General features: G+C 39.8%; 1 protein-coding gene across 1 annotated transcript in view; it reads left to right on the top strand.

Annotated features, from left to right (window-relative positions):
* Window positions 1-15,455, top strand: part of LOC149441925 (rho guanine nucleotide exchange factor 37-like) — a 106,426-nt gene that overhangs the window by 22,077 nt on the left and 68,894 nt on the right. Inside the window, exon 2 of the mRNA XM_089656757.1 lies at window positions 5,856-6,113. Coding sequence (XP_089512883.1) covers window positions 5,856-6,113 — 258 coding nt within the window. The remainder of the gene's footprint in view (window positions 1-5,855; window positions 6,114-15,455) is intronic.

The raw sequence follows: 15,455 nt of genomic DNA, 5'->3' as shown, positions 1-15,455 counted from the left end.
CATAGTAGGTCTCACTAATGGATACATATGTTTGTAATTGTTGTCTCTGCTTTCAGCTCTGGATTCTGCTTGGATGCGGTTGTGCATCTTGCATTAAGAATTGTGGCAGTGGGTAGACATATATGAGTCTACTTGTGAAAACAATTCCAAGATGGTAGCCATTTCCAGCAGTACAAAGAAGAAAGAAAGAAAAAAAAAAAAAAGAAAATCAAGAAGGAGACAGTATTGAGATGGCCTGAGCATGGGGGTCCCCCCTAAAATTGGTGCAAGCTCAAACTGTATTCAGGAATTGAAGGGTGAGCGTAAGACCACCAAGGGTTTCAAATTTTCAGGAACAGAGGATGGGTGTCATTAAGGATACTCAACATTTTTTCATGGATCATGAGGGTGGTCATAATTGTTCTCACCTCCGCAAACTGGACAGTTGGCTTCTTCCAGGCCCTAGCGATGGCCCTTTTAGCTGCTATAAAGAGATAGAGAAAAGATTTTGCTGATGAGATAGATGGCCAGGAAGTAGGCAATGGAGAAGCACATGACGGGGGTTTCTACAGAAGGTCGAGTGGAGGCAATTGAAGAGTTCAAGCACTGGATCATAGAACCCTACATGTTGGGCGTTTCTTTGTTCTGATAGAAATGCTATTTGAAAAAAGGGTGTTTAACAGTCCTTCCATTTAGGTCCTGCTGAGCATTATGATATGAATTGGTAAGTGCTTTCCACCAAGACTTAAGGAAAGTCTTGCTCATCTCCATACCTACACAGGGTAGGAGCACTCCCAATAATTCACCGGAGCCACAACACTTTCATATAAATTAGCATTATTTGATGGCAAATTTGTATACCAGCTTTTTGTTTAAAAAAAGAAAAAGAGAATGCCACTGAGCAACAATTTCCAATTCAAGTTATACAAAGTATAAAAACATAATCTGAGCAGGTAACTTGTCATGTATTGGGTTTTCTCTCATGAGAATCTGAAAGCATTCACGTTCTATTCATGAACAGCTAACTTTGACCACCATTGCCTACAAATCTGTAGCTGAGATAATAAACTTTATGCCATACCAAGTGTTTAAAAAAAGGAAAAATTAAATGTATTTTGTCCAGGGCACCGGGTAAAGCACTTTTAGGCCTAGTTTACACTGGGCATTGAAAGTAGACATTTGAGGGGCATTTTTAATGCTTCTCAAACACCTGTGCAAATGATGCTATGGACATCACACAGTGCTGTTCACATTATCAAAACATGAAATGTTAGCATTGTGCCGCTTCAAAATTGAAGCCTCATGTCGAGTCTGGAGGAGTCTGAAGCATTTCAACACCTCCCATTCAAGTATATGTTAATGCTCCACAAACGCACTGTCAGATGTGGTTGCGGTGTGTTAAAACCAGATTATTATAGGAGTTTGTGGTGTGGTTTTAACATTTGTAAAACGCTTACAAAACACGTCAAAACTGCGCATAGGGTGTTTGAGGTACATTTTTAACGCTTGTAAAACGCCAGTCAAACACCCTTACTAAAGCTCATTAACGCCTGTCAAACGCCCATACTAACACTAATTTGAGTCAGAAGATTTAGTCAAGTGTGAACAAGCCCTTACAGACCTGATCTAACTCTACCACAGGCTCCTCCTTACTGTGAGACTGGTCCCTGCAGCCTCTTTTCCTATACACTCTGGTGATTTAAGGTCCTCTGAGATCATCAAGACCCATGCAGGGCTCATAGCCTTGCACTGGACATAAGGATGCCAAGGGACAGTCCACCAAGTAGTTAACCCTTGCAGTGCGGATGCAGCCCTACAGCAGGGGAGGACTTTAACTTTTCCTGAAGCTGGGCTTTATGTTAGTGTCGAAGTATATGTGTGCACCATCCTGTCCACTGAACCAATAGGAACAATTGGCTGTTTATATGTGCGGCTACAGACACAAATGCCGGAAGCAGTCAGGAACAGAAAAGATGATATTCCTAGTACAGGGGAGTCAAACACCATTTCATGGTGGGCCGTATCAGCATTATGGTTGCCCTCAAAGGCCTGGTTGTATATGTAAGTCTAAATGTTCAGAGCTCCCCACCCCCCTTACATCAGATGTCAACAATCCCACAACCTCCATAACATCACCATTGCCCCCCCTTTGGGGGCAGAGCTGGAAAGCAGAAAGTACAGGGTCTGGAAGAGGACCAGAGGAGGGGTGCAGTCAGTTAACAGAGTCTGCTAAAGGTTGAGACCAGGGGAGGCAGAGATGAGGGGGTGCTGCAGCTGCACTGAGAGGTGCAGGATTTGGCAGAGAAGTTCCATTCTCCTCTCTGCTGCTGACTGCTGAGACAGGGTGGGGGTGGAGACAAGGGGGTACCTGCAGGAGAGGTGCAAGGGCCCCAAGAAATGGCCTGGAGGGCCGGATTCGGCCCAAGGGCCTTGTGTTTGCCCCCTGTGTCCTAGTACATCTAAGTATTTAATAAAAAAAAAACAGGGACATTTCCAAAGATAAAAAATGCAAAGGACAAATCCGAACAATGGATCAAATCCTGTCCCTGGAATCAAGGATGCCAAGTACATGTCAGACTGGAGCAGGAAAACTGTTCTCAGCCAATAGTTACTATAAATATGGATCATTCTGTCATCTTAAAAGCAGCATTATTTTCCACTGCTTTGCAGAGAATGGCATTTCATTGAATTGCTAGGAACGCGTATTCCATTATTCCTCCTAACAGAACCGTAGGCTGTTTGCTGGATGTCAGTGTATTGTTTGTTGTTTCTGGCCATTGTGTAACAATGTCCTGTTGTGTAGAGCAGATGACTCAAAATCATAAGGCCTTAGTATGGGTGGAGACTGAGCGGCAGGCTGCACCAGCTATTTCATGAGCCCTACCCGTAATAAAAATAGCAGTCCCAAAGCACAGGCCTATTCATCTACTGCAGCTAATGAATCCACCGTATCTATTACACTGATAATCACGTCTGCAGGCATTCCAAGCTAATTGCATTCCTACCCTATGACTTTTTTATATTATTTCGTAGGATCATTAGAGATCTACGTTTGTCCTTATTATTCTGTCATTTATAATGGGAAAATCAGTGACTCAGAAAGTATTTAATCAGCATGACAGTCAGGCAACTGTTTATTTCAGAGGAAAATGGCAGCCTCCACATCTATTTTATGGCAGGTTTACTTTAAATGGAATAATTATATACTTTATTTCTTTATTCATTATCTTCACAACTTAAATAATGTTGATCTACTGATCGACTTCTGTACAACCACTCTGTCGGGTTTTCAACATTCGATCAGTGCCGCAGGCTATAGACTGCAATGCTGATCAGTGTATTGTGACAGAGGGGAGTAAGTCAAAGGAATGACTGTATCTCCCCTACCTCCCCTTTTCTGACTAGGGCCAGCCATTGACAGATATTTTGCAGGGGGTTGCAGAAAAGAAAATCGCTCAATTCCCCCATCAACACAGTCAGTGGGGGGAATCCCTCCCACGAAGCTATTGTGTTCCCCCAGTGAGAGGCGGAGGAAGCTGTCCCAGCTGGGAGAACACAGTAGTTTCTGCTGTCAGCTATAATAGCTGCTAGCAATAATCGCATGTAAATCCAACAGGGTGGCTGTACCCAAGTTGATCGATCAATCAACTTAGGAACATTCAGCCTGCTTATACATGGTTCAAATCTCAGTTGGTTCCTGCTGAACCGGCAGAGATTCGAACCAACTAATACAGTCAGTGGGGGGAAATCCCACTCATGGAGCCATTGTGTTCTCCCAGTGAGGGGCGGAGGAAGCTGTCCCTGCCGGCAGAACACAGTGATTACTGGTAACAGCTACAATAGTTGCTAGCAATAATCACATGTAAATCCAATAGGGTGGCTGTACCCAAGTTGATCAATCAATCAACTTGGGTACATTAAGCCTGCCTATACATGGTTCGAATCTCAGTTGGTTCCTACTGAACTGGCAGAGATTCGAACCGACTAACACCAGGCAGTGGGGGGAAATCCCTCTCATGAAGCTATTGTGTTCTCCCAGTGAGGGGCGGAGGAAGCTGTCCCTGCCAGCAGAACACAGTGATTACTGGTAACAGCTACAATAGCTGCTAGCAATAATCACATGTAAATCCAACAGCGTGCCTGTACCCAAGTTGATCAATCAATCAACTTGGGTACATTAAGCCTGCCTATACATGGTTCGAATCTCAGTTAGCTCCTGCTGAACCGGCAAAGATTCAAACCGACTATGGCTGGCTTAAGAATTCCACACAGAAGGATATAATCAATTTTATTTAGTGAGGGAGAGTGTCTGAAAGAAAGCAGCATATTTTGTTTTTTAAAAAACCCATTATGGGGTCTCTTAGATTCTCTGTGACACAAAAGCCACAGATACATTACTAACCTATTACTAAGTATACTGTTAACACTGTGGGTTGACTCGCCTACTAGCTTTTACCATAGACTTTAGTTTTGAGATTTAATAATTTATTTTATACGAGTTAATAACAATTATTCCACTTTTTTGCACCTGAATCCATTTGGTTATAGTACGATATACAGAATATATAATATCATCTTTTGACTATATGTGAAAAGGACTCACCGCTACCCTACCTCCGGTAACTGAGAACTCTTATCCAGGATAGTGGTGCACGCTGCTGGCTCCTGTCAGCAGCAGAACCACTGCGAAAGTATAAAGCGGCAATTGCACAGAAGATTGCTGTTTCTTTTTTATTGTTCACAGGATAAAAAGGATAAAAAGTTACAAATAGCCCTGTGTGGGCCTTAGTCATAGCCTATGATTTTTATCCTGAGACCAATAAAAGAGAAATAGAGATTTTCCAAGTGGATGCCGCTTTATACTTTCATCATCTTTTTACTGTCTGTTAGCCACTAGCCATGACAGTTCGACAAAGCTGGAATGATATATCTCACATTAAATTCAATAAAAGTAATAATCTGGTCAAAGATTGAATCTCCTGTCAGCTTTTTATAATCTTTTAGAAGTGGATGACTGTCGGCAAATCTCTATACCCTCTATATTTTTTTTTAATATCTCTTACTAAAAGTTTACCCACCCTCCCTGTTTACCACCTCCGGCTTCAGGTCCTCGGCTTCCCCCAAATTTCCAGGTAGTGTATTGCTTTCCTTGGGTCCTTTGCAGGGACCGTGCAGGCTCCAGCCGCTATCAATCTGGAGCTGAAAGAAGGAGCAGGGGAGTGGTTTGCTGCCAGGGCTTTGAGCTTCTGTGGACATAAGATGACTCAGGAGACTCCATAGGTCCCTTTTGAGGGGATGGAGCCACCAGAAGACTGGAACCAGAGGGTTGTTATCAAGGTGGATATTTTATCAGCCACAGAGTTAAAAGATAAAATAGACCTGTAAACAAGGTAAGTGCTGATGTCTACAGCACTATGTGTTGTTTTTTTTTTCTTAATTTAGGGTTTAGTATCATTTTAAGGTCTGCCCACCTCTGTGGTCATTACAGGGCAGGTCTCACTCTTTTTGTTGGATTCTTGTGTTTGTACTTTATGAAGATTGCAGCAGGAGGAGTGAAACTGCACGAGTCAAAGGCAACATGAAGCTCCTCATTTATTTGCAAATGCATGCAACTAAAATCCATGTTTGTAAACTAGATTACACAGGATCTCTTTACCGAAAACATTGGGCAAATTGGTAGGGAATTTCATGTTATGTGTGCTTTTACTGGTTGTGCATTGCACAGTAAGCTTTAAATCCACCAAGCACCTTCCATTTTTTCTGTATTTGTGATCTGACCCTTTCATTATGTGATATAGATTATGTTGCCATATTTTTTTTCCATAATGTACTGAATCCCTTTCATCTTGCTCTTTCTTCCATTGTGCGTACCACAGGTCTGACAGATATAGTGAAAGATATGCTTCAGGGGATAAACATTCTGAAATAACTTCTGGCGGATCTTATCATACCAATAACGCTTCTGCTTGGCACCACAGTCATTCATATCACAGACCATTCCAGGACGGTGTGGAAAAGAATCCTCAATCAAATGATGCCTTGCCTTTATCTAATGTGAAAAAAAATGGCAGATCTGAAGATTTTAGTCGATGCCTAGAAAACCTTCTTATATCAACAAACAAGCCGTCTCAAAAGTAAGTGGAGCGTGACGTTGACCACATGCCCCATCTCCTAAAATATACACCCTTAAAGTGATTCTAAAGGTTAATTTTTTTTTTCCTAAAATATCAAACATGTCTACACTTACCTACTGTGTGCAGTGGTTTTACACAGAGCAGCCTGGATCCTCCTCTTTTTGGGTGTCTCGCAGGTTCCTCTTGTTTGTCAAATGACCCCACAGCAAGCGGCTTACTATGGGGGCACCTGCTGCTCAGTGTGTCCATTCACATACAGAGCCACGGCTTAGCCACGCCCCCTCTCCTCATTGGCTGACTGGCTGTGATTGACAGCAGTGGGAGCCAGTGGCCCCCTCTTGCTGTCTCAGCCAATGAGGAAGCAGGGACCCGGGGCAGCCGAAGCTGTCATTCACATCACTGGATCGCGATGAGGTTCAGGTAAGTATTGAGGGGGCTGAGGTAGCTGCTGCACACAGAAGGCTTTTTACCTTCATGCATAGGATGCATGAAGGTAAAAAACCTTCAGCCTTCACAACCACTTTAAGCTTTACACTATCAGAAAATCGTACGAAAAATACCGCTTTGGAAGCAATGGTACGATAATCACAGTTTTCATTCAATATTATTCAAAGGGACAAGCACGGAAATTTTTCTCATACGATACCAGATCGTACAATTTTCATTTAATTAACATAGTTTTCGTCCAAAAATACAATTCAATACATTCATCTGAAAAACAGTGTTCCACTAGCTCATAAACATAATATTCATGTACATATAAACATATAAAAAATATACAATAAAAGTCCTTATTATTGTTCGTGATTAAATGTGTTTTGATATAGAATGTGCTCCAAAAAAACTTCAGTGCTCCACCATGAAATCTGTGCACCTCCACCTATGGATAAGGATGGCCGCTCACCTCCATAGCATGGACATATAAACTAATATAGGTCAACCAAGCGAAATGATTCCATCAAAAAGGCTCCAGATGGCAGCAAAGAGATCATACAGGGACCTCCATAGATGACACAATAAAAACGAATCTCTTCCCAGCTTAAACTCTATATGTAAGGAAGAAAAGAACAGATCCCATAGTGTAATACTGTTTTATTCCCTTAAAAACATGTAAGGAATAACACTCACATTGTTCAGATAAGTCACAAGCATAGAGAACTTCCGGTCCCATCATGTGACCGGGAATGACGTCACTAAGCTCCGCCCCATGCATTACACCACCAACCGTGGCTTTGTCAGGTGGGCGGCCATCCTTATCCATAGGTGGAGGTGCACAGATTTCACGGTGGAGCACTGAAGTTTTTTTGGAGCACATTCTATATCAAACACATTTAATCAAGCACAATAATTGATTAAACTGTCACAATTATAAAGTCTTTTATTGTATATTTTTTATGTGTTTATATGTACATGAATATTGCGTTTATGAGCTAGCGCAACACTGTTTTTCAGATTGGTATCTTTTCAGTGTGGGATCACTTATAAGTGTTATTGCAGCAGCTCGGTAGATATTTTGTTTGTTTATTTTTTTATGATAGCGCACATTGTCTTTTGTCTATATTAATTCAATACATTACATCACTTCCGATTTTTTTTTTTTTTGTCATACAAGAAGTTTCGTAACTTTGGCAACTTCTTTCCTTTCAATATGAGACTAGCATGCAAAAAAACAAAAAAAACGGATGATCATTTGTCCGATATTCTCATCTTGTGTGCAGGGCCTTAGGCTTCATGCACATGGCTGAACAGGGTCCATACAGCATACAGAGCCTGTATAATCACTCTCCTAGGATTAAAGCTGCCGCATACAGTCGCCTATTCAGATGAACTAGAAGATGTGACTGTACGTATTTATGCACCAGGGATTGCATAAGACTTCATGCTCATGGTCATACAGTGTGCAGATCCTGTGTAATCACTCTCCCAGGACCTGCAGCTGCCACCTAGACCTTCCCTTCGGGATGAATTAGAACAAGTGGCCATGTCAGTTATGTGTTGGACGTTGTGTAAAGTACAAGCGCATGCTCCGACCACAGATAGTGTGAGTTCAGAGCATGCGCAAACTGTTGGCGCTATATAAATCCTGTATTATAATAATAATAATAACAATACATAAATAAATAGTGCAGCGCTAAACCATAAATCTAAAGTAAATATATATATATAAATAAATACAAAATAAATATATATCATATAAAAGTGCAACCGTGCAAATACAGTATTAATTCAATAAAGTGTAACACGTGTATTCCCTCCGGGACTAATCAAAGTGGCCAAGTGATCAAATATATTCAATAAAGTGCAATACATGTATTCCCTACGGGAATAATCAAAGTGACCAAGTGATCAGAACAAACAATATATCACAAATCACCCTGAGGAAGTCACGTGATTAGCGTGACGCAACGCGTCGGTACGCGAGGAGGATTCTGGGAGCGCTGTGACGTCATTTTCGGCGTGGCAGCCATATTTGAAACCCCTATATCTAATACCCATGCAAGGCAGGCACAGCATGAGGTATAGGAGCCATATGAAAATATGAAAGATGAATAATCATGTGAGTGGATATCTCTGTATACAGTGTATATAATAAATTGCTATTTTACACTATGAGAGTCTTCTGTTTATACATGAACCGGAGAGGAAGCTGGTGATAGAGTATACATCGCTGGGGAGGATCCTGTGATACACCAGAGTGGTGTCTGTTTCCAAAAGCGAGCTGACCCTGTAGGGTCTATGTAAGGAGGTGAGGGGCCATTGCAGCTATTTTTGGATACACACAGTGTGGACATTTGATATCACCTGCATGAAGATTGTCTATTGGGCACACTATATATATACGGACATGTTCACAATAAGTGGAGATTTGCATTAGAGTGTATTGTGATATATTGTTTGTTCTGATCACTTGGTCACTTTGATTATTCCCGTAGGGAATACACGTATTGCACTTTATTGAATATATTTGATCACTTGGCCACTTTAATTATTCCCGGAGGGAATACACGTGTTACACTTTATTGAATTAATACTGTATTTGCACGGTTGCACTTTTATATGATATATATTTATTTTGTATTTATTTATATATATATATTTACTTTAGATTTGTGGTTTAGTGCTGCACTATTTATTTATTTATTGTATTGGACTCACATTGGTAAGAGGTTAAGTGTCAGCAGCTATAGGGATAGGGTCTCATTCTTAGCGCAGGAAGTCGTTTTATAATTTAATAATAATACATATGTGTGTGTGCAGGTGCTTTCCTTAACACCAGGCGTATAACTGAATACAGCTGCATCTTCTATTTCATCTCAATGAAAGCATATACACACTGGCAGCTGCGCATGGAAGAGTGATTACACAGGCTCTGCTTGCTGTATGGCCCCAGTTCAGCCACATGCATGAAGCCTAAAGCACATGCCTGGACGTTTGCTTTGAACACGCACTATCTGTGTTCAATGTATATGGCTGTGTGCGCACAGGTGTTTGATGCAACCCTTAGTGCATAAACACATACAGCCACATAATTTGTCTCAATGTGCGCCTGTATGCAACGGGTCCTGGGAGAATGACTAAGCAAGCTCTGCATGCTGTATGACCCTGTGCATAAAGCCAAAAAATGGTTTTATTATTATTATTATTATTATACAGTATTTATATAGCGCCAAAGGGTATGCTCAGCGCTGTACAGTAGCAAGGGGGACAGAACATGAGACCCTCGAACCACTCGTGTATTGTATTGTTACTGTCTTAGCATTAAAAGGTATCTTCTAATAGTATAATATGCACTGCTCAATAAGCTTTGTAAAATACCCAAAATAGTTCAAAAGTTACATTCTTAAAGAGCTTGGTCTTGTCCCTCTGTATACTTCAGATTCAAAAAACAAAAGATGATTTGATACATGATTCTTAACCTACATGAGAGAGGTTTTTTTTTTTTTAATTCCTTTCTTTTCTCTGAAATCGCTCATGGTATTTGACACTGTATTTGACGTTGTAATTGATGCTGTTGTTTGTACTATCTGATTTTTTTTTCTCTGCATTTGCAAGAAACATCTTTATATGATATATGGACCAAATTAATGTTAATGTTAACTGATATCCTTCTATGGTCTATTGTTAGACCTTTTCCAATGTAATGTTCTAAAAATCTAATAAAAATCTATTTGAAAAAAACACAAAAAAAACCAAAAGATGCTGTTAAGATTACCAAGCTTTAGTACAAATCTTGGTCTTTGTGGCAGGTTTTGTTTGATGCCCACAGATTATACAGATTCCAGTCTTCACTGATTAGGTTGAAGTCTTGTTTTCTAGATATTTATGGTGCATAAAAATGTGCTGCGTATAGATACCTATAGAGTGTGTGTGTATATATGTATGTATGTGTGTGTGTATGTATATATATATATATATATATATATATATATATATATATATGTACAGTTGTGTTCAAAATAATAGCAGTGTGTTGAAAAAAGTGAATAAAGCTCAAAATCCTTCTAATAGCTTTTATTTTCATACACACAAATGCATTGGGAACACTACACATTCTATTCCAAATCAAAACATGAAGAAAAATATATCAAATTTTGTGTTGTTCCTCTAAAAAAATTGAAGAAAAGTGAATATTAGACTGTTCAAAAAAATAGCAGTGTTTGTATTCTTCTTTACAAACTCAAACATTCACTATATAAACTGAAAAATGTTTGAAGATTTTGCTTTCCTTTGAATCACTTAATTAATATTTAGTTGTATAAGCACTGTTTCTGAGAACTGCTGTACATCTGTGTTGCATGGAGTCAACCAACTTCTGGCACCTGTGAACAGGTATTCCAGCCCAGGATGATTGGACTACATTCCACAGTTCTTCTATATTTCTTGGTTTTGCCTCAAACTGCATTTTTGATGTCACCCCACAAGTTATCTATTGGATTAAGATCCGGGGATTGGGCTGGCCACTCCATAACGTCAATCTTGTTGGTCTGGAACTAAGATGTTGCACCTTTACTGGTGTGTTTGGGGTTGTTGTCTTGTTGGAACACCCATTTCAAGGGCATTTCCTCTTCAGCATAAGGCAGCATGACCTCTTCAAGTATTCTGATGTATTCAAACTGATCCATGATCCCTGGTATGTGATAAATAGGTCCAACACTGTAGTATGAGAAACATCCCCATATCATGATGCTTGCGCAACCATGCTTCACTGTCTTCACAGTGTACTGTGGCTTGAATTCAGTGTTTGGGGGTCATCTGACAAACTGACTCCGGCCACTAGACCCAAAAAGAACAATCTTACTTTCATCAGTCCACAAAATGTTGCACCATTTCTCTTTAGGCCAGTCAATGTGCTCTTAAGGCAAATTGTAACCTCTTCAGCACGTGTCTTTTTTTCAACAGTGGGACTTTGCGAGGGCTTCTTGTAGATAGCTTGGCTTCACATAGGCGTCTTATAATTGTAACAGTACTCACAGGTAACTTTACACCTTCTTTGATCTTCCTGGAGCTGATTGTTGGCTGAGTCCTTGCCATTTTGGCTATTCTTCTATCCATTCGAATGGTAGTTTTTCACTTTCTTCTACATCTTTCAGGTTTTGGTTGCCATTTTAAAGCATTTGCGATCATTTTAGCTGAGCAGCCTATCATTTTCTGCACTTATTTATATGTTTTCTCTTCTCCAATCAATGTTTTAATCAAGGTACGCTGTTCTTCTGAACAATGTCTGGAACGACCCATTTTCCTAAGAATTTCAGAGAGAAGTACACTGTAAGCAGCATGTACAACATTTGCTGCCTTCCTTCCTTAAATAAGGGCAATAATTGCCGCCTGTTTTTCAAAGAATGAATGACCTCACTAATAGAACTCCACACTGCTATTATTTTGAACATGCCCCTTTCAATTAGTGATTCAATTACACAGAATCAGAAGCATGCATGTCATGACTGTTGGGTCTGTTGGATTTCTATTACTCTACTATACCTGCTAGTAAATTATTTGCAATGTAGAAATATCATTTCTACCAAAAACAGTGATTGATCAGGTTAGTGATGTCTGACTGCTATTATTTTGAACACAACTGTATATACTAAAAAAATGCAGAAAGAGTTGTTGGACAGTATTTTTGTTTGTATATGCACAAATATGCACAAACACATCGAAATATGCACATATGCCACACTTCCTTCATTAAAATAAAGCTAGAAGAGTTTGTGTGTGCATACTCGCAAATATGCATAAGTGATATTCAGCCTATCCCTGCTATTTTTCTGCCAGAAATGTCTGATGTTTATACATGAGTACAAGAGGCCTTACTGGTATTATCAATATAAAAAAGTGTGTAATAAAAGTGGAGGGGGGGGGGGGCCAGCTCTAGTGTGTTGTCATTTAGGGTAAAGGTAAGAAAATCACCCACTCCTATAATAGTTATACCAATTTTCAGAAAAAAAATATTGAGAGCACTGCACAGGTTACATAGATTATTCTCTTTGCTGTTTCTGTTGTTATTTTTTCTGAACTTTACAACACATTAGTCCTAAAATCTGACAAGTTTCATATTTGATGTGTGTTAGCTCATGCAAAAATAAAATTCTATGTACACACTTGTGCATTTGACTTTAGATTGTACGCCCCTTGAGGGTTATGGACTGATGTCAATATACAATACATATGTAAAGCGCTGCGTAAATTGACGGTGCTATATAAGTACCTGTAATAAATAAATAAATAAATTTGAATTTGCTCGTAATGACTGCACAATGGGAATACCTTACCTGCAACCAATTGGCTCTGAAATGTATGATGTATACCAGTAAATTATATAGTTCCATTACCTGATTTCACTATAGATTTATGTTCAGCACAGCTAGCAGGCACAGTATAAATACAGTGCCTTGAAAAAGTATTCATACCCCTTAAATTTTCCACATTTTCTCATGTTACAATCAAAAACGTAAATGTATTTTATTGGGATTTTATGTGATAGACCAACACAAAGTGGCACAAAATTGTTAAGTAGAAGGAAAATGATAAATAGTTTTAAAATTGTTTTTTACAAATAAATCTGTGAAAAGTGTGGCATGCATTTGTATTCAGTCCCCCCGAGTCAATACTTTGTAGAACCACCTTTCACTGCAATTACAGCTGCAAGTCTTTTTGGGGATGTCTCTACCAGCTTTGCACATCTAGAGAGAGACATTTTTGCCCATTCTTCTTTGCAAAATAGCACAAGCTCTGTCAGATTGGATGGAGAACGTCTGTGAACAGCAATTTTCAAGTCTTGCCATAGATTCTCAATTGGATATAGGTCTGAACTTTGACTGGGCAATTCTAACACATGAATATGTTTTGATCTAATCCATTCCATTGTAGCTCTGGCTATATGTTTTGGGTTGTTGTCCTGCTGGAAGGTGAACCTCCACCCCAGTTTCAAGTCTTTTGCAGACTCTAACAGGTTTTCTTCTAAGATTGTGCTGTATTTGGCTCCATCCATCTTCCCATCAACTCTAACCAGCTTCCCTGTCCCTGCTGAAGAAAAGCATCCCCACAACAAGATGCTGCCACCACCATGTTTCAAGGTGGGCATGTTGTGTTCAGGGTGATGTGCAGTGTTAGTTTTCCGCCATACGTATCATTTCGCTTTAAGGCCAGAAAGTTCAATTTTGGTCTCATCTGACCAGAGCACCTTCTTCCCCATGTTTGTTGTGTCCCCCACATGGTTTCTCGCAAACTGCAAATGGGAATTCTTATGGATTTTTTTCAACAATGGCTTTCTTCTTGGCACTCTTCCATAAAGGCCAGATTTGTGGAGTGCACAACTAATAGTTGTCCTGTGGACAGATTCTCCCACCTGAGCTGTTTATCTCTGCAGCTCCTCCAGACTTCCCATGGGGCTCTTGGCTGCTTCTTTGATTACTGCTCTCCTTGCCCGGCCTGTCAGTTTAGATGGATGACCATGTCTTGTTAGGTTTGCTGTTGTGCCATACTCTTTCTATTTTTAGATGCTGGATTGAACAGTGCTTCATGAAATGTTCAAAGCTTGGGATTTTTTTTTATAACCTAACCCTGCTTTTAACATCTCCATAACTTTTATCCCTGACTTTTATGGTGTGTTCCTTGGCCTTCATGATGCTGTTTGTTCACTAATGTTCTCGAAGAAACCTCTGAGGGCTACAGAACAGCTGTATTTGTACTGAGATTAAATTACACACAGGTAGACTCGATTTACTACTTAGGTGACTTCTGAAGGCAATTGGTTCCACTAGATTTTAATTAGGGGTATCAGAGTAAAGGGGGCTGAATATAAATGCACGCCACACTTTTCAGATATTTATTTGCAAAAATTATTGAAAACCATTTATAATTTTCTTTCCACTTCAAAATTATGTGCCACTTCGTATTTGTCTATCACGTAAAATCCCAATAAAATACATTTTACATCTCAGTAACTGAAGTGTAATGTCAGTGTCTTTTTCCGCTTGACTAGATTGACTGCGTTAACAGTAGGAGTATCCTAAAGGGGTATTGTCACATAAAACCTGAGTCTAACAAACATGTACAACTCTTAGCACAATCATTATAATATGAAACTTCGTTGTATATACTTTTCAGCCTACCTAAAGGAATTTCATAAACTATTCAGTACCACAAACCATAAATGCTATTTAATTAATTTTAATATTTAAAGCAAACTCACCCATCCATCCATGTTTTTATGCTTTATTGTGCTGCAAAATAACTTGAAAACTTGAAAAAGAGCATATGATTCATGAAGCATTTACTTCCTGGAATCCATCTGCCCTTCGCTCAGGCATGCAAGCTGCAGGGTGTGCTTAGCTGAGAAAACCCCTCCCCCCCCCACTCCTGGGATGTATTACATCATTTGCCTAGTTCTGGAAACCAGAAGGTAAACAAAGTAATCTAAAAAAAAAATTGAAAACAAGTAAATACCTTCTTATCTTTCTATTGCTAGCAGCGGAAAGATAAAAAAAAATTGTTGAATGAGAGAGTGGTGTTCCTCTTAAACCAACTTTACATCAAAGCCCTTCCACTCACATTAGTAGCCAACCTCCATATTCACATCAGAGTCCCCCATGATTACATCATAGCCGTCACAAGCCACCCAGTTCACATCGGAGCACCTACGTTCATGTCAGACTCTCGAAGTTTACATAAGAGAACCCTCGCAATCACAACAGAGTTCTCCAAAATCACATTGGTGTCTCCCATGATTACATCAGAGCCACCCAGTTCACATTATAGCCCCTACGTTCACACCAGAGTCCCTCAGTTTACATCAGAGCCCCACAATCACATAGAGGTCCTACGTTCACATTAGAGTTCCAT

Source organism: Staurois parvus, unplaced genomic scaffold (assembly GCF_062004578.1).
Source record: "Staurois parvus isolate SC_StPar_1 unplaced genomic scaffold, SC_StPar_1.0 ptg000934l, whole genome shotgun sequence".
Taxonomy (NCBI): Eukaryota; Metazoa; Chordata; class Amphibia; order Anura; family Ranidae; genus Staurois; species Staurois parvus.
Note: the sequence above shows the minus strand (reverse complement) of the source record. Positions and strands in the feature narration are given on the sequence as shown.